Source organism: Pelobates fuscus, chromosome 6 (assembly GCF_036172605.1).
Source record: "Pelobates fuscus isolate aPelFus1 chromosome 6, aPelFus1.pri, whole genome shotgun sequence".
In the NCBI taxonomy this organism is placed as follows: domain Eukaryota; kingdom Metazoa; phylum Chordata; class Amphibia; order Anura; family Pelobatidae; genus Pelobates; species Pelobates fuscus.
In genome coordinates this window covers 230,636,629-230,663,932 of record NC_086322.1, presented here as the reverse complement: position 1 = coordinate 230,663,932, position 27,304 = coordinate 230,636,629, and the positions used below count along the sequence as shown (strand labels likewise).

Below are 27,304 nucleotides of genomic sequence, written 5' to 3'. Positions count from 1 at the left end.
TTGTTGGAAGATGATCCATTTATCCTCAGTGTTCTTTTCACTAAAGAGTTTATGCCAGTCAATATATTGTAAAGCTTCCCTTATCTTATTGAAATTGGCCTTTTTAAAATTATATGTTTTAGTATACCCCATGTGCTTTTGTCTTTTTGAGTTTATTTCAAAGGACACTATATTGTGATCACTATTTCCCAAGTGCTCACCTACTTGAATGTTGGTCAAAAGATCAACGTTGTTTGTTAAAACCAGGTCCAGACAAGCGTCCATTCTAGTTGGCGCTTGTACAAGTTGTGACATGAAGTTGTCATTTAACAAGTTTAAAAACCTAATTCCCTTTGCTGAGCTACTAGTCCCTATGTCCCAATTTATGTCTGGGTAATTAAAATCTCCAATAATTAAAGTGTTACCAAGATTTGCAGCTTTCTCAATTTGCTCAAACAGCTGTTGTTCCTCGTCAATATTAACATTAGGTGGTTTATAACATATCCCAACCAATAGTTGGTTTCCCTTCTTTTCCCCCAAGCAGATATTTACCCATAAAGCTTCCACATTTTCCTCATCGCATTCAATTTGCTTAAGATTTGGCTTTAAATCATGGTTGACATACAAACATACCCCACCACCCTTCTTGTTTTTCCTATCCTTCCTAAATAATGTGTACCCATTTAAGTTAACTGCCCAGTCATGTGTCTTATCCCACCATGTTTCAGTTATGCCTATTATATCATATTGTTTAGTGTATGCTAATGCCTCTAGTTCCCCCATTTTGTTATTTAGGCTCCTTGCATTAGTAAGCATACATTTAATATCATGCGTCTCTTGTTTATTTTGTGAATTACCAACATTACATAGCTTCTCTGTTCTGATCTTGCCCCTCCCCCCGTCTCCACCCTCCTTACACTGTTCTAAAGCCCATCTCCTTTCTGTCCTATCTCCATTTTGTAGATTGCTATGACCCTCCCCCCCTACTACTAGTTTAAAATCTCCTCCAACCTTCTAGCCATCCTATCCCCCAGCACTGCAGACCCCCTTCCGTTTAGGTGCAATCCATCACTACTATATAGGTTGTACCCAATCGCAAAATCGGCCCAGTGCTCTAAAAACCCAAAACCCTCCTTCCTGCACCAAGACTTCAGCCACGCATTAACCTCTCTAATCTCCCGCTGCCTTTCCACTGTAGCACGTGGCACAGGTAATATCTCAGAACACAGGTAATATCTCATATTTAGGTGATGGATGTTTTTATTTGATTAGAATAAACAGTGGAATGATGCTTATTTTGGATGAAGAATAGGTAAACACTAAGGTTATGTTTTATTTTAATAAAGAACAGGTAAACAGTTGGTGAGGTATATTTTGAATGAAGAATAGTTAAACATAGACAGTGATGGGCAATTTTTGAAAATGAATAGGCAAACATTGAAATTAGAGTAATTTTGTATGAAGAATTGGAAACATGTAAATGCATATTTTGGATGAAGAGTAGATTAAAACTGGAAGACAGGCTGTATATAAAAATACAAAATGTGAAGTGGTACTACTAGTCTGTGGAAGACGCATGCTTCTTTCTTTGTAAATGTTCTCTTCCATTATGGGTAAACTGCATTTATGCTGTTTGTTTCATTACTCTTTTCCCTCATTCCTGAACACTGACAGACAAAATGATGATAGTAACAGAACCCAGTAATTTAATGTTTAGCACTGGGTTACAGATCTCTCTCTTTAATGTGCTGGTGCCTCTAGACAGCTATATACAGATAAGATCACCATTTTATCAGTCAGTGATGTGGATTAAGGCAGAGGAGAATGATGTGAAGGATTCTGTTAGTCTATTAGTGTGCTCCTCTTCTTTGAGAAATCCGGTCAGCCAGGACTCTTAAGTTACCATGGACTCCTACCTTCACGCACATCTCTATCACATTCACATAGGGTATGCCTGAGGCCATGTTACCACTACATTGGCAGAAGGTGGAGCATATGTACCAGTAAGTAATGTTAGTAGCAACAAGAAATTAATTGAGAATAAAATAAAACTTTTGAAAAGTGTTTTTAGCCCCTCTGTTCCTGAGAATATGCCATGCACTGGTCGAGTGGAAAAGAGTTCAAGGATTTAGGAAGCGTTTGTGTGGTCCACTATCATAATGGAATAAAATTAAAATAGAGAATCGGTTACAGAACAAGTAAACTTTTATGTAATGAGTACTTTTTTCTTTATTCAGTTGCATCTTTTTTATCAAAATATACCCAGTATGTATCTCTAAGACTGAAATGGAAAGAAACAATATTCAAAATGGAGTTCCCATTCATATGCATTACACAGTTCATTAGTTCACTATGTAGTCCTCAAGGTATACCTAGAATCCTAGATTTACACATTTCTCAGTTCTTCTGTTGCATTGTAGAATACTGACAAAGCCTGCATTGTTTGTGGGCCTTGAGGACTGGGGTTGGAAACCACTGACATAGATAATGCAATAAAATATTACATGCAAAAATAAATAATTAAAAAAACAAACAAACAAACAAACCTTGTGAGTGGCTTCTTCTCTTTCTTTGCTCTTCCTTATCTACTTCTGTATTTTCTTGTCCGTTCTTTATCTCTATATCTTAATCATTATAATTCTTATATATGTTTGGTAGGTAATGTTGCATTTATAATACTACAATGTCAGATGGGAATGTACAAATGTGATCTGCTGGGTTTTTATTATCACTGTTACTGGTTGAACATTATTTACTCTCTGATGAAATAAAGAATTAAAAAAATAAATAAACCTTTTAAAGATCATACTGTTATCTGCACACTTACGAGTATGAGTAACTGGTAGAGGCTCACCAACACAATACATGTACTTCTACACTCTGGGGTCTGATTACTGACCCCTAAACCCCTATTCAGCTTGGTTTTATGCAATAAGTAATTTATCCCCAGCAGCAGTTCTACTCGTCACTCTTCCAGTAATAAATGGAACAGCTTTACCAACTGTTAGGAGCCCTACCACTGGCCAGTCACAGATTAACGAACCAGGTTGTGTGCAGCGAACAGCAGAAACGCCACAGCTTGTCTTGCACTCACAAGTTAGACAATATGTACACATACCATACGGTAACTGAGCATTCTGTCTGCCTGATGGGCTGCTCTTGGATTTCTCTTATTGCTGCAGCAATTTAATACTTACATTTTTTTTAACATCACTCTTGATGCTGAGGGTGAATGCATAATGCTTTGCTTATAATCTTCTAACTGTGTCTTGCAAAATGATTATATGAAAATGTTTCTGGTACTCTGGAGAGGGGGGGGGAGGGCAGAGAAAGGGGAGAGTTACTTACTAGGAACTGTCACTCATGGGCGCCACCATCTTCTTCCGGCTGGTACTCTTCTGAACTGACGTCACTGCTGTACTATCGTGCATGCGCAGGGGTACATCATTGAGGCCTATGGAGGATCACGTGAATCCTTGGGATCCTCATAAGATACAGCTAATATCTCTGCAGCTGTCACTGGTGACGTCTGGGAGATTGACACTTCTAGATGGCTGTAGATCCACCCAGTGTCTAGAAGTATCAGGCATGGGAATAATAGAATAATACTGACACAAGTAGTCCCTACTGTCTCTCAGTGTAACTTTTGACTGAGTTGAAATTTCAGGGAAATTCCTACACAATCAGTATGAGTATTTCATAAAGATTGTGATTGCGGGTTGATAGTGCCACTTTAAGTGTATATGTACACAAGACTCTTTTTTTATCTATTCTGTATTTTTTTTTGTGCAAAAAAAGTGTATATTATTTTGGCAAGTTTTGTTTTACTGTTGCACAGTCACATAAATTCATACATTGTTATAAAGTAAATGTTTTCTTAGTACTAAAACAAATGTGTGTTTATATGCTCTGGTGGGTGTCAGCGACTGACATGCGGATGTGGTGTTTCTGTGATTCAGATAGTAAAAAAAAAAACATCAGATCACAGGAAACCAAAATGAGGATGGAAGAGTGAGAGATGGTGTGTGAATTAATACATACAGCTTTTAATGGCATAGTTAACATGTAAGAAATGTGGAGATTGCATATTTATTATGTATTCTAAAGTTGTAGAAAATTTAGTATTAACTAGTATCAGCATGGTTTATTCGCGTGTGCATATTTTTTTAATCTGTACATTCAGCTGGTAAATTGTATAGACTAAAAAATATATAGTTATCCAAAATCCATTGGTGTGGGATACAGCTATATCACTTGGTGGAGGTAAAGTTGTGCACACTCATTCTCAGTAGACTTCATATTTTTAGTTTTGGCATAGCATTAAAAGACCACTATAGTGCCAGGAAAACATACTCATTTTCCTGGCTCTATAGGGTCTCTAGGTCCCCCCCACCCTCTGGGTCCCCCTCTCGCCATGCTCTAGGAGGTAGAAGGGGTTAATCCCTTACCTTTTTCCCCCGCCGGGCTCCCTCGGCGCTGAGAACTCTCCTCCTCCTTTTCTCCGTCATCGGCTGAATGCGCATGCGCGGCAAGAGCCTCGCACACATTCAGCCAGTCCATAGGAAAGCATTCTCAATGCTTTCCTATGGACGCTGGCGTCTTCTCACTGTGAAAATCAATGAGACGGCCACTAGAGGCTGGATTAACCCTATTGTAAACATATGAGTTTCTCTGAAACTGCTATGTTTCCAGCAAAAAGGGTTAAACCTAGATGGACCTGGCACCCAGACCACTTCATTGAGCTGAAGGGGTCTGGGTGCCTATAGTGGTCCTTTAAAGGGACACCTAAACTAAAGCACTTTAGCTGACTGAAGTGCTTTATGTGTGAACAAGTGTTGTCTTTTTTAATTTTACAAAGAATGCAGATTTAAATAGAAATTGGCACTTTTATAACCTAACCTTGTTTACACCAATCTGGTTGTCAGTCCGATAACTGGTCGTGTTACTTCCTGGTTCCGTTGGCTCAGTGGAGCCAAACTCAAGAGACCGCAATTGCCCAGAGCACCTGTATTGCAAAGACTTCTTAATGAGCTACATTGGGAATCTGTGATTTGATATCCACAGAAAGTCTGGGCTGGGGAAGAAGAGGTGGGCTTACAAAGGCTGCAGATGAGATTTGCATGCTCGTTTTAAGAAATGCATGCATTTTTTCTTTGGAGGTATATCTACTAAATAGTGATTATAGAATTGTAAGTGGAGTGACAGGGAAAAAATTCACATCAATGCATGTCCTAGCACAATTTATAGCTTACATATTATGACCTACAAAACGACACACCATGTAATAGTTGACATGACAGACACACTTTAAAGGGACATGCAAAGCACCATAACCACTACAATGTACCAGTAGTACTGCTTAACTTCCTTTTCGTTTTAGGAACACTGTAGCATTAGGAATAATAGTTAAAAACACTGTAATGTGTTCTCTATTTCTAACTCCATAGTATGCCAAGCCCTAACTTACTAGGTCCCTCCACCTGCAGGAAAGAAAGGGTTAAACAAAAATAAATAAATAAATAAACTTGTTTCAAATGGCAAGGTCTGTTGGCGCTGGATTGATTTTCTCTTCCAGCGACGACACTCTGATGGAGGAAACCTAATGCGCATGTGCACATTAGGGCTCTCCTATAGAAAAGCATTACACTAATGCTTTTCTATGGGGATTTTGAAGACGCTGGATGTCCTCATGCAGTGCGTGAGTTAAACTCTGTTTCAGTTCAGGAAGACAGCCACTAGAGGTTGACTTAACTCTGCAATGTAAACATTGCAGTTTCTCTGAAACTGCAGTGTGTTACATTGCAGTCTTAGGGTGGCGGGGGCACTTCACCCAGACTATTTCCATGAGTGTCCCTATAAATAATAATTGTGTCTACTGATGTTGCCCTCGTCTTTTGCCAAAGCTGGCATTCAGAGGCGGTTCTCCAAGTCATATGCTTTGGTAATGGGGGGGTGGGAGGGATAATAAAGAATTGTAATCTAGTATTTTTAGTCTACCTGTAAATATCATACGGTAAGTAAAATTTTGTAGTGGCATATTATCCAGGCCCGAACACGGTGAGCAGTTCTATTCTTCTTATTGAACAGTTGTTTCCACTAGTGATTATGTCTATTGATGTCTATGGATTTCTGGTGGTAGGATCATGAACGCTAACTTTAGCTGAGATGAAAGAAGTGTTCAAAACTCTGGCTGTTATTCTCTGGTTTTCAGGGTTTTGTGACATATTCAATGATGGATAATAACATGCTTCTTGGAAGGCTCAACATCTCAAATTGTCCACTGCTAGCCAGGTATTAAGGTAACTCAATACTGGAAACCTCCACCAGTACTGTGACCACTGGGCAGGTGAAAAAACAAGATGGAAATAACCCTTTAGCTAGACATTTGCAAGAAATTTGACTTGCACAATGAATAGATAAAATTCTAATCATTTTTTTTTTTTTGTAAATCTGTTTATTGAGATGATATAATCAACATAAGTGGCTCGCAGGCCAAGCAAAAACGTAATATTTCCAAAACAAGATAAGGCCAGCATAGAATATTCTAGTATCAGAACAGTCTGAGTAAAACAATTTTAGTACAGTTAAACTTCACAAAATCAGGTAAACAAAGTATTGACCTAGGTTGACAAATTCCGTGGTTACTTCCCTTTATCTGTGGGAGCAGAGATCAGGAATCAGTTTTGAGCGCCTTCATGTAGTATTTGCGTGTATATGAGTATTTATTCACGGCGTGATGTAATTCTGGCTAGACATGGATTACAGTTGGCGCTTGCCTATGGTGGACAGGGGGTGAATATGTCACATAGGTAGTTACTACCTTAGATAGTTGAGGCTAGTTCGGGGCGTAATATAGTTTCAGGGTAGGGAGACCAGTGAGTCTCGAGTTTAGAGCTATGTGGGGTCGGGTCAGCAAAGGGCGGAAGATAGAGTATGGGCAATGACACCAGCAAGTCTTCCACATATGTGGGATTGTTGGTGGTAGGGTCCCAGGTGTAATCCGGGGTACATCCGGGGAGAGATATAATCTGTTCAGTGATGTTGAAGTACCCCCCGTTAGGTAAGGTATGTGAAAGACCTATCTTACAACACCTCCATGTCCCGACGCCCCCACCCTAAGTGGCCAAATGCTCAGACTGAAGGTAGAAAACTAAGTCCCAATGCAAGTGCTGACCCATCCAAGGCGGAGCCCAAAACATGTTCACCGGTCACCCCTACCTCAACATCGCTGAGTCACCTAATGGTTCTAAGAGCCTCTGATCACTCCTGTCATGGGCGGTGTTTTCTGTTGCGTGTGCATGTGTAGGGTTTCTGTCAGTCCATATGTCAAAATGCTAGTGAATTGGATCAGAGCGTATTCAGATTGTGGAATGTCCAGTACAGTAAGTGTCCCTGAAGGCGATTTCTACCCTCAGAGTCTTCCGTCCAATGTCAAGTCCTAACTCGTAGGTTTCTAGTCAGTGATTCCTATTCTGTCAGTTGTCACGGAGCTCCACCTATCTGCTTAAGTCCAGTCTGTCCAGTTTCGATCTCAGACCCCTCGAGATCCTGCGATCAGAGGGAGGAGAAGAAAGGAAAGGAGATTAGGAGGAGGGGAGCATTGGTGCATGCGCCGTGTGTCTCTGATTGTCTCCATCTTGTCGGTACTGAGCAATATAGTAAAACCAGGGCATCCACATGTCGGTGTGCCTGGTTCTTCAACCTGTGATGGTGGCGTGTGCCTCCTCCGCCCCCTGAAAAATTCTAATCATTAACCACATGATTTAAAATGTCATCACAATGTTAGGAAACCAGTACATAACTACATAAAGTTTTCTCATCTTTGCTTTAAGAGTCATTAACAGCATATCCATAGCTGACTTGCCAGGGTGAAAGTTCCACCCACCAATGGCTAGTGGCTGTGTGAAAATTTTGACCCTTGCTTCTAGGATAGAATGGTGTTGGAAAGTAGTCTCTGGTTAAAGGAACGCTAAAGGTACCCTGCACACTTTATCTCACTGAAATGGTCCGGGTGCACTATCCCTGTCTGTTCAAACCTGCAGTGTAGGCATTGCCGTTCTTTCAGAATATAAATATTTAGATTACAGGTTTAACATGCTTCTTGTGGCTGTCTACCTGACACCCATTTGAGGCCCTTCCTTTGCTAAAAGGAAGTTAAGGTGCTATAGATCAAATGCTGCTTCTCTGATTAGCACAGCTGAACATTTATGATCATGAGGCATAGCATCAGCAAGACGATCAGGGCTGTAGGGGCTGAAAGCTAAGTAATACTCATCTTTCAAATCCTTTACACGGGGGGCAGGATGGGGGACACTTAGGTAGCAGGACAATATATCGTTAAGTTTGTGTTCCTTTAATGTAAACTGCTTGTAATTTACTTTCTATGTAATTGTACATTTCAATCAATTCCAATCTCATCTCTTTTCCTACAGCTTGCTATGGAATTGTGCAAGTGCCCACAGGACCATGGTTCTGTCGAAAATGTGAGTCCCAGGAGAGAGCCGCCAGGGTGGTAAGTAGAAACATTCTATTTACAGATCACTCTATAAACCTAAAGACTTTCAGGATATCCTCAGTGTAGTCTATAAACTCTCACACTATACAGAAAAAAATAAATGGCACTGTTTATGTTTTGCAATGCCCGTGCCAACTAGCGGCCAGCCATCAATCAGACAATCACTGATGGCTTTAGATTATCATAGATTTAATATCTGAATATACTTTACATCCAGAACCAGTTAATAAAGCTTTAGGGCTATTAAATTGTTTCTAATCTCTGGTTGAGGGATATGTCAGATAGTCAGTAGGTGGAAGAGGGTTGTAATTTCAACTTCCGTCTTAGGCACGTCTCGGGCTAGAGGTGCTGCGTTTCAGACAGCTGTGCTATTGACCTGTCATTGTTCTGTTAACAAGAAAACAGCACCAGTTGGTGAGAGGCCCTTGTAGATTGAGAGGGAAAGTTGGGGCATGGCGAACAAGCAGAATTATCTGTGAAATAAGGATGTGAATAATAAGAATGATGGGAGATTTAATGATTTGAAATGGAGGAAAAGACCTAATAACACGTGAAGTAAGGGAGCAAAAGGGTAGAGCAAATTGAATGAGGATAACTGGAGATTTATTGAAAAAAGAGAATAGTTCAAATTGGAATGAAAATATTCAGATTGGAATGGGAAGGTAGGGATGGTATTATTTGTGTGTGAATAAAAAGGAAAATGGTAAAATAGATGAAGGGAGATTTAATGAAAATGTAGAAATGGATACAATTGGATTTTCCTGTTAACTACAGCGCAGTGCCCTGGAGTTCACTAAGTGGTGTTTTCCTGCTTCGAAATTCTTTGCGATTGCAGATACAAGTGTTACATTTTATGGTACACAGAACACCCTGTCCACTTACATTTACAAATGGTACATGCTGCAGAGGTAATGAGCTTGATGTTTTGGTTAGAAAAAAAGATGATGTGACTGAGATATGTGGAGGGCCAGGTTTGCGGAGATGCTGTCTTTTAGAAGAGGGAGGAGTGAGAGGAAGTTGTGGAATAGACACAGGAAGTAGACAGTTTTAAAAACATTTTTAATTCTTTATTTAAGTATGTGCAATAGAGCACAACACTATCAGTAAGTTCAGTAGTAGAATAAATAACATTCAGAGGAAGGTGATAGGTCTTTGATTTGAAGCATTGAAACACTTTGATTGAAACAATTACAGTTCTGTATATTGTAGTACCAAAATCTTCCACAGCATTTTACAATAGGTAAACAAGACAAACATGCAATTCTAATAAAACATGGATGACACACGGGAACAGTAGATGAAGAGGCCCCTGCCCAAACGACTTTGCAATCTAAGGAACAGTAATAATAAGTTATAGTGCAGTTTTTATGAAAATAGTTATGGGATATAGGGGGGAGGGGGGGTGGAGTATTTCTACCTCCAGCACTGCCTTATGTTCCTTATGTAGCAGTTAGGAAGAGCTCAGTGCTCAGATCAAATCAGTGAATTTTATGTTGCAGTATATCCACAAATTTGTTTTACATGGCAACACATTTTTTGACATTAGAGGATTACTGAAAGTACCATGATCACTTTAGTGTTTTGAAATGGTCATGGTCCTTGGAGACTGTATGTGCAGTATTTCAGCATGAGATAGTTAGGCTAGCTGCTGTCGATGTAACTACTCAGATAATTTTTTACTGGAACAATATAGCACAAGAAATACAAACCTGTATTACCAACGCTATAGCGGCCCTGCCCTTAATTTATTAATGTTTGATTTAAAATTTAACTCATTAAAAGTTTTACTTACCTTTTTCTGGAGCTGTTTACCTTTCCACCTCCCTCAGTGTCATGGAGGAGTTAAACACTCTTTCGCTGTGGTCCAATCCAACGCTCCTCATAGAGGGGGACCTAATGCACATGCGCAGTGAGTGCTGCAAGCTCATTCAAACGTCTCCATTTCCTATGGGGGCTTCCACATTGTGTTGAGTTTTTGCTATGAAGGCCTCTAGAGGTGAACTTAACCTTGCATTTTTTTTACATTGCAGGGTTAAAAGGACAGGGGCACTGCATCCAGACCCCTTCATTGAGAGGAAGGGGTCTGAGTGACTGTAGTGTCCCATTTAAGATCCTGTCCCAAAGACGATTGCCCAGGTCATGCAGTAATCATTATCATGGGTCCTTTGTATTTAACCTTTATGATTTTTCCAGCTAAAATTATTTTGTGATATTGTGAATCCTAACTGTAATACTTATACTTGACCTTCCCTCTCATCTGTTATTATAGAGGTGTGACCTGTGCCCACATAAAGAGGGAGCACTGAAAAGAACTGACAATGGAGGTGAGTTGTAAAATTGGGGTTTGCTTAGGGACTACACAAAAAAACTAGACTTGGGAGAAGCTCTCTCCTGCAATGACTGCAATTTGTCCTTTCGTAATTCAAATATTTTTATTTCACTGCCATCTCATCCAGTCTGTTTTTCTCATGTATCTTTTATCTTGTTCTCTATTTTTGTAGGTTGGGCACATGTGGTATGTGCTCTGTATATCCCAGAGGTCCAGTTTGCTAATGTCTTGACCATGGAACCCATAGTGTTGCAGTATGTGCCTCATGAACGTTTCAATAAGGTACACCCCCAAGACAAATGTTTGCTGTAACAAAACTCAACTCAATGACCCCGTGTTCTGGTGTCCCTCATCACTTATTGACCAGGACTGTATATCTGTATTACATCTGTCATTTAACCCTTATTGTATTGTTGTCATTATTTCCTCAGACCTGTTATATCTGTGAGGAACAAGGACGAGAAAGCAGAGCTGCATCTGGTGCCTGTATGACTTGCAATCGGCATGGCTGCCGGCAGGCATTTCACGTGACGTGGTAAGTAGTAAGTAGAGATAGCCATGTTACACGTCATGATGAGTGGGAATGCTGTGGTCATGCAGTAGTCATATACTTTCCATCAGCTATATTTAACAGGAAATACAAAATGTGGTTTATGTTATTGGTCATGATTTGTACTTGAAATATTGTCTTAACCATATGTATAGATTGTAATGGAGTTAGTATTTATTTGTGCTAAGCTTGAGCAGTGTATATTAGCAGAGCAAATTAACTATGATTGACTTGAAATAGTGTGTTAGTTATGTAACTTATGTTATTGCTTATGTTATTGCTTGCTTGTGTTTTTTATTTAGGATAATATGTATTACTTATCTTGTACTTTCAGATACTCTGTAGGCAAATATGAGACTTGTGATCATGAGATCACTATGGATGTATACTGCACATAAGAGACAAGTAGTTGTGTTACGTATAGGACATAGAACGGATTAACTGTGCTGCCACTGAACACTACACTAGGAAGCATTGTATATGACACATATTAAATTGTCATCTTGAATTAGTGCAATGGGGATGGATCTGAAACAGTAGAGAACAGATCCCAACAAGATGACAGACTTTAGAAAGTATCTTAATGATGAGTAAGTTGGTACAGTGAAACAAAAATGTTGGATTTGAGAATGTGAAATAATTGATGCTTGACTATATATGGGTCAGGTTCAGGGTCTGTAAAGGTAAGGTGCAATGCTTGAGGAGACTTTCAAGTTGAGGAGGTGGCTTCAGCATGTAGAGGCTGTAAAGTTGAAGTGCTTTGACTTAGGACACATTATATTTGAGAGTAAGGGTGATAGAGGTAGTGCTGGAAAGGCACTACTTGAAATTATTTTGTTTAGAAAGCAGCACTTGATACTAAATAAACATTGTACATTTCCTTCCATCACAGTGCTCAAATGGCTGGCCTGCTATGTGAAGAGGAGGCTCAGGAGGTGGATAATGTCAAATACATAGGATATTGCAAGTACCATTTCAGCAAGATGGTGAGAGACCCACAGGTACCCTGCTTAATACGTACAGGTATACCCTGCTTAGTCCCACTAGGTTCCCTAATTCATAGCATTTGTGACCCATAGCATATGTGACCCTTAGTTAAAGGTACACTATAGTCTCCCCGACCACTGCAGCTCATTAAAGTGGTCTGGGTGCAGTGTCCCTGTCCCCTTTAGTATTGCAGTTTTAGAGAAACTGCAATGTTTACCTTGCAGGACTAAGACTGCGTCTAGTGGCTGTCAATCAGACAGCCACTAGAGGTGCTTTCTTGATGTTACGGCACTCCGATTCAGAGGAGGTGGAGCAACGACACAGTGCCGAGGGACATAGGCACTGGAATCAGGTAAGTTACTAAAGGGTTTGTAACCATTTATATTCCTAACACTATAGTATACCTTTAATGGGCCAGTGTACACAATTCTTCAAAAACAAACAAACAGATTTTTTCCCCCAAAGGCATGACCAATCTTCAGGCAGAAAATAGTTTTTTTTAATTCTTTATTTTTGCGTGCAAGAGTGAACATAGCAGCTTACTCTGCCACAATAGCATACGTAAGCGTGGACATAACACATTGATTTTACAATAATGGCATTCGAAGTAGTGCACATTTTTTGAGTATAGATGCTCAAGTATAGACTTCTATTGAATACAAATTGCATTTGAACTTGTTAGCTTGATCTGCGTATTTTATGAAAAGTATACAAGCTAGATAAGTACAGTGCTAGAGGGTAAACTGTGTGGAACATGAGGAGAAAACACTGATTTGAAAAGTAAAAAATAAAAGTAAAGCCCCCTAGCTACATCTTAGCCTAATATGCAGACCTCCATTTTGGCTGCGAGTGATGGGATTTTAAGAAGCAAAACTGAACAAAATAAGAAAACGAAATAAATGATATATGTCAGCAGACATTCGTGTAAGATCCAGTGGGTCAAAGAGTTATGTGTCTGATACTATGCCTGGGTTAGAGTCTCAGTCCCTTTGGGGTCAGCCGATGCCTTGACGGGGCTGGGTGAGTACCCCCTGCTGTAGGTGGTGCAGCTGGTGCGATCTCCTTGGTGTGTGGGTGCTGAGATCTCCTGGGCTGTTCTGAGTTGCTGTGGGTGCTGAGTGTAGCTTCACCTGCCTTGGTTGGGGTGGTCTGGTGCTTGTCTTCAGCGGTTCCCTCTGCTTCCCCGCCTTGCCTGGGATATGCCGGTGTTTGGCCACCCGCCGCCTTCCATCATCCGCTTTTTTGGGTTGTGCGTCCTGCCTCTGCCCCTGCTGGTTCGGGTTAGTGTCGCCCTTTTGCTGCGTCTGCCGTTGGGGTCGCGCTGCTGTTTTTCCCCATTTGGCGTCTTGTGGGGTACCCTGTGGCAAAGTCTGGGGGATCTCTTCAGGCTCTGAGCCCCTCATGTGGGCTTCTAGGGACTCCCAGAAAGCATTGAATATACTGTTTAGTCGCATCTCAGTTTCCCGCCATGCGTTAGACGTGTCGGCGGCGCTAGAGGCTTCTGCCATCTTGGAGGTTGCAGGAACGGTAGCTTTTGGGCTCCACGTAGCCGGTACTGGGCCATTGCTTTGCCGGGAGTTGGTTGGAGGTGGACCGGGATGACCCCCACCGGTCTAGAGTGGGGGGAACGAGGGCTTCCAGTCAGCTTTCCGGCGTGGCCTTGCTGCTGGGGAGCGGCCCCCTCCCTTGCGCCTGCCACGCTTGTAGGCCTCATTGTGTGCTGTGCTCGGTTTGTCGCTTGAGAGGTACCGATCTCTGCACCTCGGTATCCTCTCTCGAGTGGTAGCTTTGGCGTCATGATTAAGTGCCTGTTTGGCGGTTATTTTTGGCGTTAAGTGCCCGGTTTAGTAGGAGCTGCTGAGATGAGCGTCTGCACAGCTCTGCGGTTAGGCCCCGCCCCCAGAAAATAGTTTGGGGTTCTTTTGTTAATGGATGTGAATTTTCTGCTGTAATAAACTGCAGCATTCATATTTAATTACTTCCTATTATGACTCTTGAAAGGCCTTTGTTTAATAGACTTTTACTTTTTTTTTTAAATGTTTTTTCCTTTGACATATTTGTGATGTGCACATTGCATTATAGGGTGATAGAAAGTTTTCATGCGATAGAAAGCCAAAAGTATATGACAACTGTGCAATATTGTTAATCTTAAAATACAGATACTATTAGGTATTATATTCCAGGGCTCAGCATTTCCACATGCCACTAGCCAATTTGAGTAATAATTTAATTCAGGTTGGTAGAAATGTACTTATGGTGTGTTTACTATAGTTAGCAGTGGCAAGTAACTTTTAGTTCTGGCTAGTAGCACAGGATTTCAAATTTTGAGCCCTGATACGGCATTCACATTTATTAGAAACATTCCAAAGATCAGCGATGATAGGTGAAGTTATAGGATTCCCACATGGGATTTGCTTGGACTCCGCAATGTCACCCATATCCCTGATACAAAAAAAATACCTTCCAAATTATGTAAAGTCACAAAATACTATATAACTACAGAATTCTAACATAGCTTAACATTCTAACATAACATATGTAACATACACACATACTCTAGTTGACTCAACTTGGCAAATTATGTATTTGTAGTACAATCCCACTTCAAAGTAACAATCGTTAGAAGTAATCGGTGTAGCATAGGTAAATCAGGAGCAACACACGACCAAATAGTGCCCGATGGCAATGATAAAACTCTTACATTATATCCAAATGGAACGTATACACTCAGGATGGCTCTTCCCATCAACTATCATATTGTGATATTTGTCCGTTACATCCAAGATAAAAATACACAAATCAATAGCTTGTGGTCATAGACTTTTCTTTATGTAATATTTGTAATGTCAAATACGTTCTCTTTATCCCTTCAATAGTTTATTGGAATATGTTGTTGTACGTAGATTTTCATACTAAAACGTAGATAACTTTTAGTATTACTGCATTATTTTGAGAGAAAAAAAATATTATTATATGTTAAACCCATTGAGTCTGTCTTTGTAAAAATATGGTTGTGGTCAACCAGAGGTTTTCTGTGCCTAATAATTAATCCTGCAAATTGACTGGATACATTTTGTCCAATTCCAGGCTACAGTTCTTCCTTAGCTTTTGAAATGTCAAGATTTTAATGCACAGTGTTTTCTTAAAAGAACATTCCATTAAATTATTATTATTTTTATATATATATATATATTTTTAATTCTTTATTTTTAGTCGTGACACGTAACAATGTGCAGTTGGTATTGCAATGGCATGGCTTGCGCAGAAGCCTGTATTGGCATAGTAAAACAATTTTATGGTTGGACAACATTGCGGCTTACGCAGAAGCCAATATTAACATAGTATCGCAGGCTTGTTTATTCAAAATTGCAGGTATGTTCATGTTCCGTCACTATTATTTTTTTTTTTTTGAGAAATATCTATTTCGGTCGTGACGAAAAATGGTACCCAATTGTTGTAACATTATGAGGGCTTACGCAGAAGCCAGCATTTATTTATGCAATACAATATTTTGTGTTTACAGTGTTGTAGTTTACGCAGAAGCCTTTGTTAACATTGTATTACTGTGGCGGTTCGTGCGGTCTCTGCAATATAATGTACTGTCACTTTTAAGTTTTATAACTTCCTAACTTCATTAAAAGCTTAACACCAAGCAAAAAATGAAAAGAAAAGGGGGTATAGAAGAAGGAAAACGGAGTGGATGGCGGTGCCATTCTCCCCATGGGTGGTGTTGTTTAAGGCGAGGGGCCGTGTGCGTTGGTAATGAGGTTCGTTATGTGATCAAGTCGTTGGCCCGTGGTTGCCAAGCGTAGCACGTCTATGTGCATACGCGCCCTTTGCAAGCTATCATATACCTGTCAAGGATAGTTGCTGTTCATTGCAACGGGCAATACAGTGGTTATTTTTATATTTTTACTATTTAATATGTTTGTTTTTTTTCCTGCAAATTTTATTTAGGGGTATATAGAAAAAGGGGGCTTGCAGGGGGGTGGGGCTTGGGAGCAGAGCTGAACGGACGCCATCTCCATCGGCTCACGACCTCGCAACGATTAATCTGTAAATATCACGAGCATCTCAACCCAATTGACAACGTTAACACTACTGCGAGTCTAGGGAAACCGAGAGGAGTCGACTGATGCCTTTCTTTCACCAAACAAAGACAGGAAAGGTGAAACAGAAACACCGGGCCTACCTCACACACACGAGATACAGCCTGGAGACTCTCCTAGACAGCATCGGGACACACTACCACCTGGTCTCGGGGAAGATTGTCACCCCAACACACAGCAGCACCACTGTAACCATGGGGCGCCGCCCGCAGAAACAGCACTCGGCCTTAGCAGCAGACCAGCCAAATATCGGAGAGATGCTGCAACGACAAGTACCTTCCAAAATGGCCGTCATCAGAACCTCCACAGAAAGCCCACCGCCCGCACTACCGGTGACAGCTCACTCACTGGAGCCAAGGTCTTAGGACACACGACCCAACTCACCCCTGGCTTGCACAGGCCTGGGCGACAACACCTTCGCCACAAAATAAGACCTGCAAAAATGGATGCAGGAGATACAATCCTTGCTGGCCACAGATATTGGAACCCTGAAGACTGATGTACACCAAACTGCGGAGCGGGTGTGTGCTATGGAAGGGGATATACAAGCACTGACCAGTGGGGCGTCAAATCTCACCGAAGCCCTGCAGACAGCCCATCAAGCACTAGCGACACAGGTGGCCACCCAAGAGGACCGCCTGCGCCGCAATCATATCAAGCTCAGGGGAGTGCCGATAGGAATCACCCCAGAGGAGTTGCCCCACTTTATAAGAAGGCTTTTAACCACCATACTACCACCAGCTATAGCCAGAAAACTCACACTAGAGGGCATATTTCGCCTACCAGCAGGAAACAACACACCTGCCGCAGAGGCAAGAGACGTTATCCTGAAATGTGCCACATCACAAGATAAAGCAGCAATAATGGCAGCAATCAGAGGCAAGACTCCCCTACCATTCGAAAATTCACACCTGCTTTTTTTCCAAGACCTAACTCGAGCAACACTGCATTGGCGACGATCGATAAAGCATCTAACAAGCCGCCTGAGGACCACAGGCATACAGTACAGATGGGGCGTGCCTCGGACTATGCTAATCACGCACAACGGGACTATTCACAGAGCCACATCGGAGGCGGACATACTTGCAGTCCTCACACTCCTAGGACTACCGGACGCACCCCAGACAACTGCCCAGACAGGAATATCCCAGATGGGAGACCCAGCCACCACAAGACCATTTACCCCCGTGCCCCAAGAACGGACTCGGAGACCTGACAATGGCTGCATGCGAAATTAGCCAACCCGGCTAGGCCGGAACCTATTATGCCTGTACACAGTACTGTTAATCTTTTAGTTAAGCTGTTTAGTTATAACTTTTGTTTTTCATCCCCATGGTGTACACACATCCGATGACAACCACACAACACCTCACTAACTTAGTGAGGCTCCAAACAAGCTCCCTACCTCCCCCCTCCTCGTTGCCTCATAAGTTAGGGGCTTTTACAATCCTGGCAACAGACGTGACCTCACATTAACACTCCATCACGGCCGACTAGCACAAAAAGGGTGAAAAGCAATTCACAGAAAACCACTGGTAGAACTAACCCCTGACTACTCATGAATAACACAAAATAGTGCACCTACACATAGCAATACGTAGCCTCACCAATGGTTCGAACTTGAGACCCCAACTAAAACGAGTAGAAATAAGGGGTAACGCTATTCCATGAAGGGCTATAAGCCCAGGAGCAAATGTAAGCACTAATATCCGCAATTATTACGCACATGTATAAAAGTAAAAATGTGTGCTGACCAACTTGACAAATACTTTGAAATGTATACTCTTATAAACCAAACTGCTTTATCTCCTGTAAATGTCAATATAATGCATGAAACCTAATAATGCACCAATAAAATAAAGAATTTAAAAAAGGGGGGGGGGGCTTAGGGGGCACTATAGCTTCCCCCATTATCAAGACAACCCCTCCTTCTGTCACATAACCCCTTCTGTCACTTACCTGGGTCCAGCACCGATGTCCCTCGGTGCTGGCTTAGCTCTGCCCATGCTCCTCCCCCGTCAGCCGGGGAGACACAATCCGCATGCGCAGCAATTACCACGCTCGCATTAGGATCTCCCCATAGGAAAGCATTATTCTGTCCTTTCCTATGGGAATTCCGGTGACGCTGGAAGTTCTCATGCATAGCGTGAGAATGTCCAGCGTTGTTTAGACCAGTGTTCCCCAACCCCCGGGCCGCGGACCGGTACCGGTCCGTGGATCAAACGGTACCGGGCCGCCCAGGGGTGTGGGGTGTGCGAGCCTGCCGGCTAATGCAGGGCTGGCATTGCCCAAGTGCCAGCCCTGTAATGTGCCTGCGGACCGGAGGGGAGATCAGAGATCTCCCTCCCCGGTCTGCAGGCACATTGCTGGCAGCCGGCAGGGGAGTGAGAGAGGACCCGGAAGCTCTTACCTGCAGCTCCTCCGGGTCCTCCTCTCGCGAGATTTGGAGCGTTGCCGCGGTAACCACGGCAACGCTCCAAATCTCGCGAGAGTGAACTCTAGCCCTGTAACTGGGCTAGAGTTCACCTCACCACCACCGGACCACCAGGGAATCCCCACCGGACCACCAGGGATTCCCCACCGGACCACCAGGGACTAAGAAATGTCCCCCCTCCTCCCAGTAAAGGTAAGAAGGGAGGGGGGACATGAATATATAAATAATAAATTTAAAAAAAGCCTCCTTACCCCCCATACACACACTGCCCACACACTACACACACTGCCCCACAAACACTGCCCCATACACACTACAAACACTGCCCCATGCACACACTACACACATTGCCCCACAAACACTGCCCCATGCACACACTACACACACTGCCCCATACACACACTACACACATTGCCCCACAAACACTGCCCCATGCACACACTACACACATTGCCCCACAAACACTGCCCCCATGCACACACTACACACACTGCCCCATACACACACTACACACATTGCCCCATACACACTACACACATTGCCCCACAAACACTGCCCCCATGCACACACTACACACACTGCCCCATACACACACTACACACATTGCCCCATACACACACTACACACATTGCCCCATACACACACTACACACACTGCCCCACAAACACTGTCCCCATACACACACTGCCCCACAAACACTGCCCCATACACACACTACACACATTGCCCCATACACACACTACAAACACTGCCCCATACACAGACTGCACACACTGCCCCACAAACACTGCCCCATAAACACACTACACACATTGCCCCATACACACACTGCCCCATACACACACTACACACACTGCCCCACAAACACTGCACACACTGCACACACTGCCCCACAAACATTTCCCCCATACACACACTACACACACTGCCCCACAAACACTGCCCCCCACACACACACTGCAACTCTCACACACACTGCCACCCTCACATACACACTGCACCGCTCACACACACATACACACAATTTTGAGTCTATGTCTTTATGTGACTGTGTTTGTGATTTTCTGACTATGTATGTGTCTGCGTGTTTTTTTTAATATATGTGACTGTTTGGTTTTTTTTTGTCTTATTAAATCAAAACAAGCGGGCCACGGAAAAATTATCAAATGTTTACCGGTCCGCGGCGATAAAAAGGTTGGGGAGCACTGGTTTAGACGACTAAAAGTCGTCTAAGAACCTGGAAGTCCCTCTAGGGGCTGTCTGGTAGACAGCCACTAGAGGAGGACTTAACCCTTTAAGGTAATTATTGCAGTTTATAAAAACTGCAATAATTACATGCTCAGGGTTAAAGGTGATGGGAGTTTGCACCCAGACAATTTCAATGAGCTGAAGTGGTCTTGGGGCCTACAGTGTCCTTGCGATATGTGGAGTACCCTTGCCCATTCCCCAGTAATGGGCACATCTACAACCTGTATTTCCCCCGGCCTCATAGGTCCTTGCAGGTCTGGTGACACGCACCTAAATTCATCAGAAGCCAGGTGCTAGTTCCTTTGCCATTCATTGACTGAGCGTCAGCTGATTAAAATATGTGCAGAATTGACATTAACCCGCCTAGAACTCTTGTTTCAGGCCAACTAATGATGCCCATCTATTTAGTGGTCATTTTCTTGTGTATAAGCATGCTGCACCATTCAGTTCAATGGATGGGCACCTTAGTATTTGCTTTTAAAATTAGCTAGTACATTCCAGAGTTCACTGTTCTCAGATTTTTAGTGTGAGCAACAAAATTATGAAATATTTCCAAACAGCAGCATTATTTACATGCCAGTGACCTTTATTCAGGTATCCAAGACGGTCATAGCAATATTATTTATTTATTTATAAAATATTTTACCAGGAAAGATACATTGAGATTTCTCTCGTTTTCAAGTATGTCCTGGGTCCTTAAAACATTGCATTGATACATTAGGGTACAATAAAATACAAAACCAATATTAATACACAATATATACAAAATTTAACATAGAACAGGTAGGAAATATATATTCAACCATGACAAGGTGCATTCTGTTTTGAGGTACGGTATGTAGAGAATTGGGTTTTGGTGTTTGTCAGTTTATTTCATTGAATAAGCATAGATTTTCTAAAAAAAAATCCTAATACTCATTAACAACCAAGTTGTAAAATATTGCCCTAAAATCTCACTTCCCTTAGCATCTCTATTTATCAGTCACCCTCTCTAACTGTCTTTATTTTTTCCCTTCACCACCCCATTATACTTCTTCAGAAGGTTACCCGTCTCACCTGTCCATTTATCCCAGGCCGCTGTAGCCGATCTGAGTCCCCTGCTTTGGAGAAGCCAGTTCTATACCGAGAGCGTCAGAAAAGGGTATGTGTTTCTTTATATTAATAACAAGGAGGGTAATGTGGCCCCAGCTGAACTTTATCTTATAGGAATATTTATAATTCTTTACAGTGTGAACTATGTATTTGCAATAGCAGAAATGAGTTACCTATATATGTTTTTTATCTAATACCATTTTTGTTTCTGGGGCGAACAGAATAACCTCAAACCATTAAAGTCAATCTGCCACCTCCTCCTGCCCATTGGAGTGGTCTGGGTGCCAACTCCCACTACTCTTAACCCTGCAAGTGTAATTACTGCCGTTTCTTCTACTAGACAGCCACTAGAGGGCACTTCCTGGATCATAGCACAGGAAACCTGTTCCTTTTCAAGTACGCTATGTGAGGACCTCCAGCGTCGCTCATTTCCCCATAGGAAAGCATTGAAAAGCATTTTCAATGCTTTCCTATGGGGAGCTCTAATGCGCATGTGCGGCATTGCCGCACATGCGCATTAGGTCTCCCCGCCGGTGGGCAGGATCAGTCTTGCCCACCGGCCGACGCAATCACAGGGAGGAGTAGTGCCGAGGAAGAAGCAGCAGCGACGTGGGACATCGTTGCTGCCTCAGGTAAGTGACTGAAGGGGTTTTCACCCCTTCAGGAACCGAGGATTGGGCGGTGGGAGGGAGAGGGGACCTGCAGTGCCAGGAAAACGGATTGTTTTCCCTGCACTGGAGTTTCCCTTTAATGGCTGACTGTCATCAAATTTTCACTGTTTTTGAAACAATTTTCCTGTTTTTGAAAAGTTTATTTACATGTAATGAAACTTAACAAATTTAATACATTTATAGTTAATGAAACTTCATTAAACATTTTTAAATGATGTATATTGTTTTGTTTTGTTTTTTAGATAATTTCACTTTTTATCTGGCTGAGCATCCAAGTTGGGTCAGACTCTGTCTGACTATCTGCTGCTCATCCTAACTTGCCTGCTGTTATTTCTATGTGTGACACTACAGCAATTGGTCAAATACCAGAATCTGACCCAACATGGCCAGATAAAAATGTGAGATTTTCTCTAAAACAAAACAACACACTGCAAACATCCTTAAAAAACATAATTGTTTCATTAAATTGAATAAACTATTTAATAAAGAAGTGACATTTGATAACTCCACTGCCCAAATAAAAATAAACACAATTCACTGTTTAGTCGATACACCCCAAAGAAATGTGCATGCATGTAAATATGGGTTTTTGGAGGTATAGCTAAAAATAGCTTGTAGAACCTACAGATCTCTTGTCTGCAGCATTGCACACCCTCACCTTCTAACCCAGCCCAAACCTTCTGAGGATGTCAAATTAACCCCTTAAGGACATGTGTGACATGTCATGATTCCCTTTTATTCCAGAAGTTTGGTCCTTAAGGGGTTAAAGACTTTCCAATAAATCTAAATGAGAAGCCTTTGCAAGTCAGATGCCTGCATTGTAACACATTGTGAGTGCGCGGCAATCGCCATAATCAACCCTACAGGGTTTCTAAGAGAAGCACTGAATACAAAGCTTCTCTGTAAGAAACACTCACTTCACTTTAAACAGTAGTTCAAACCATTTGTGAAAGGAGCCACTAAATTACTATGGTCATTTAAAAAATTGTAGATTTCTCATGACTTCTGCACCTTTTACAAAATAAGCGTCTGTGAATATTCAGAATTATAAGATAGTTTTATTTTCGTTTCCATAATTATTATGTAGCTGTATAGTTAATAACTTAAATACTAAAGCTATCTTAAGATCTTTAGGAAACTCGATGATCCCTTTAAATCTGCACTATCATGTTGGTTTGCCCGCTGTGGTCTACTCTCCCTCTTGCCATATTTTTGCTTTAATTTATATATGTGTTTTAGGTTGACCGATATCAGTTGGAAAACTATGTTTTTTAATAGTTTTCAAAATTTACATAAAACTCCCTAGGTTTATAGTCAGTAACTGAAAATTGATATAATTTTGAATAATAAATGGTTCTCACAAAATCTCAAAGCAATGTTGTAGATTGTTCAATTAATCTTGATCACACAAACCAGATGGAGACTGCCCCATATTGGGGCAAATAAAAACGTTATTAGTACTTCATTTATTAGATCTTTGAAAATACAGTCACTACAACATTTTGACCTTTCAAATGACTTGATAACCTTGCACTGTTTACATGTTAAATTTAGGTATGACTATGATTTGTCATCAGAGTTGCATAGTTACATCGGCTGAAAAGAGACGTGTCCATCAAGTCCAGCCTTCCTCATATTTGTTACTTTGCTGTGGATCCAAAAGAAGGCAAAAAAAATAAAAAAAATTTGAAGCACTTCCAATTTTGCAACAGACTAGGAAAAAAATTCCCTCTTGAATGGCAGTCAGAATAATCCTTGGATCAAGAAGCATTTACCCTATATTAAAAAATTATATCCTTGAATATTCTGTTTTTGCAAGAATGCATCTGTACGGACTCTGATAAAACCACTTTTCAGGCAGAGAATTCCATATCCTTATTGTTCTTACGGTAAAAAACCCTTTCCTTTGCCTTAGACTAAATCTTCTTTCTTCCAGTCTAAACACATGACCTTGTGTCCTATGTAAAGTCCTGTTTGTGAATAGTTTTCCACACAATGGTTTGTATTGGCTAGTTTGGTAGTTGTTGCACCTTAAATAAGAAAAGCTAACCCTTTCTTATGTTCTGTAGTATGGTGTCGGCATTCCAAATTTCCCTTGCTACCTCTTGTCTCAAATCACCACGGTATCCTTTAGATTGTAAGCTCATGGGCTATCTAGCTATGCACTTTGTATAAAAGAGCTTAAATGGCTAAACAAAGTGCTCTTTTTTTTGTTGCTTTTTACCTGCTTTCATCGTTTATATGACCTCTCTCTTTCTGCATTAGAGTCATAAGGACAGGGAACGGGTCCGGCATAGGAAGCATCGTGATTCCCCTGGTCATTTGACAGCTCCTGCCCTGCTGCCCATCACTGCAGAGAAGGTATTTAGTCTACAATAGGTTCTCAATTACTAAGTGTCCTTCTTTTTAAATAATTCACCCTCACCCATTTCTGTTTGTCTACAGTTAGAGAGTAGTACAGACAGTACAGAGGTCTCCAGGTCAGATGTGAAATCAAAGAAACAAACCCACAGAGGTCGCAAAACTGGGAATGGAAAAGGAACTTCTGGGGGTGCCCCACCTATAGGTACAAGTAGCATTTTAATACCTAATTTCCACTCCCAAACATTGCCCTTATTGTATGTTAATCTTCTTAGCAAGGAAAGAGGTACAAAATGCTATGACTTGTCATTTCCATGACATACCATCCCTAGCTCACCTTCACGGGCACCATCTGAATATCTATTAATATTATCTACACTATTTTACCATTTCTCACACAGGAGATAATCTTCTTATCTTTAATTATTTAATGAATTCATACCTCCCATTTTTTATTCAAATGAAACTGCATCTCTGGTTGTTTGAACTGGTTGAAACTGCATCTGTGGATGTTTATAATGAAACTATTTTTCCAGTAAGAATGTTATGAGATCTCTCAATTTCAGTCGTGTTCTGGAATAGATGGTATTGGTACCCAAATGAGCGGTGCTTATTTTATTATGAATGATACAAAGCTTAGATGATTCTGCCAAGTAAAGAACCCGTGGCTTTTATGTTTCAACAGTTTAACTCCTTAAGGACCGGACTGATTTGGCCATGTTGTACGTTGTACCATAGAAATTATAAAGGAAAATGTATTCCTACTTACCGTAATTTTCTTTTCCTGGTCATAGGCCATGGCAGCACAACAATGGGGTAGCTCCTCCGTATCCCTAATTAGACAGGAACCTGATTAAAACAGAAGGTATAAGTAACCCCTCTTGCCCCTCCCACCCTCAGTCTTGTTTCCAGCAATATCCCAGGGCGGGATCTTTGTGATGTCATGGCCTATGACCAGGAAATGAAAATTATGATAAGTAGGAATACATTTTCCTTTTTCCTGGCCATATCCATGGCAGCACAACAATGGGTAATATCCAAGCAATAACCAGGGGAGGGAAAGAAGCACACAAGACTTCCAAAATATGAACGCAAATTGACAAAACGCACACACACACACACCTCATAAGGACATTGGAAATTAAAAACTGATTGCCCACTATTGACACATCAAATTGACCAACTCAAATGTACCAAAAAAAATGTCTGAAAATTGATTGAGGGCCAAGCAGCCATGTACCTACAAGTTCCAGGGAAACCGATGCTCAAGAGGGAGAAATTGCTCTAGAGCGCAAACAGACCTTAAAGTACTGTAACCCCTGGGGCTTAGTAGTCTAAAAAACAGCCAAGACTATCCATCTGTGGATGGCTTATATAGAGTCGTGAAGATCTTTATGATCTATTAGTAAAGATAAACAGACTATCAGAAGAAATCCAGCAAGCGGATCTATAGAAATAGATCTTAAGACATCTGTCTAGGACAGGAGGAGAAAGTTTTATTACTGACTATACATTCTAATCAATAGGCTTTAAATATATTGTGGAAGGCAGTAAAGGGTTCTATGCAAAATATTGCTTGAGGATCTACTATCCTTCAGTCCATGCTAATGTCACCGATAGAGCTAACTTAATATTAAGCAGTTGTGGAGAGATATACTCTCATGGTTCAAAGGGCCCTAAAAAAAAAAAACAGGGTAGAATTCCACTGGGAGCAATGGTTAACCGTGGGATCATATAAATACAGCCGACAGAAATGTAAATACCTCCATATCAAAGCCCTTTCACGAGAATGAGAGATCAGAGAGTACTGAGACATATCTCTGAGGTGTTGTGGCTAATTCCTAGATGAGTCCTGGATTGAAGAACCTAGAACCTCCATGGTACAATGAACTTGAATTATCATCTAATTAGAAATAGACCAGGAAAAAAGACATCTCAACTCTGTAAAGGTAGCCAAGGATATACTTTTCCATGGTCTTTAGAAGGGTATTAATTACTGTAGTTCAAAAAGGCTTATATTTAAGCTCTTCTTACACTATCGAAACCTTCAGAATGAAGGGTAGAAGGGGTTATATCCATATATATGCTCTGTATGTGCCTGCCCAGCCTGCTACTCCTTGGTCACTGCAGGAAATAGGGTGATGGCAAAATCTTGCTACCTCTAGGGTCACAGCAAGTAAATCCATGGGAAAGTACAAGATAGTGAATTGTACTTTAACCCTTTCAGTGATGGAATGCTAGTCCATCTCACATTCACTCCTTCAGGGATGAAATAATAGTTAATCTCATAGAATCCTTGCAATTCATATCATTTGTATGTGCATGTCCGGCCTGCTACGGCCTGTTTTTTTACTTTTACTTGAAAAATCTTTTACTTATCTACAAAAGCTAATGAAAAAACTGGTAAATAGATTCAAAATTGTGTCCTGAGTTTAAAAACACACAGTTATAAGTAGGAAGTTATAAGTAGGAAATTGCTGTTTCAAAGTACCGTATATACTCGAGTATAAGCCGAGTTTTTCAGCACATTTTTTGTGATGAAAAACCCCAACTCGGCTTATACTCGAGTCAATAGTCTGTATTATGGCAATTTGCATTGCCATAATACAGACAGGGGCTGTGGGGGCTGCAGAGAGCGTTACTTACCTTTCCTGCAGCTCCTGTCAGCTCTCTCCTCCTCCGCGCCGTCCGTTCAGCACCTCGGTCAGCTCCCAGTGTAAGTCTCGCGAGAGCTGACAGAAGAGCTGACTGGACGGCGCGGAGGAGGAGAGAGCTGACAGGAGCTGCAGGAAAGGTAAGTAACGCTCTCTGCAGCCCCCCTCTCGCCCCCCCCCCCACTGAACTACCAATGCCACTGGACCACCAGGGAGTAAGAGCCCCCTCCCTGGCCAGCTAGCAAGCAGGGAGGGGGGACGAAAAAATAAATGAAATAATAATAATTAAATAAAAAATAATAATAAGAAATAATAATGAAAAAAAAAAATTAAAATAATAATAAAAAAAAATAATAAATAAAATAATAAAATTGC

General features: G+C 41.4%; 1 protein-coding gene and 1 long non-coding RNA gene across 4 annotated transcripts in view; both read left to right on the top strand.

Annotated features, from left to right (window-relative positions):
• LOC134614725 (uncharacterized) overlaps positions 1-27,304 on the top strand; it is a 186,035-nt gene that overhangs the window by 128,210 nt on the left and 30,521 nt on the right. The window lies entirely within an intron of this gene.
• MLLT6 (MLLT6, PHD finger containing) overlaps positions 1-27,304 on the top strand; it is a 64,343-nt gene that overhangs the window by 6,518 nt on the left and 30,521 nt on the right. For 2 of the 3 annotated variants that reach the window (XM_063458816.1, XM_063458815.1), the window contains exons 2-9: positions 8,412-8,491; positions 10,764-10,818; positions 10,996-11,105; positions 11,255-11,358; positions 12,266-12,374; positions 21,191-21,292; positions 24,180-24,275; positions 24,360-24,480. In XM_063458816.1, the coding sequence (XP_063314886.1) occupies positions 8,412-8,491; positions 10,764-10,818; positions 10,996-11,105; positions 11,255-11,358; positions 12,266-12,374; positions 21,191-21,292; positions 24,180-24,275; positions 24,360-24,480 (777 nt within the window). The remainder of the gene's footprint in view (positions 1-8,411; positions 8,492-10,763; positions 10,819-10,995; positions 11,106-11,254; positions 11,359-12,265; positions 12,375-21,190; positions 21,293-24,179; positions 24,276-24,359; positions 24,481-27,304) is intronic. The other variant, XM_063458817.1, reaches the window with a different exon arrangement.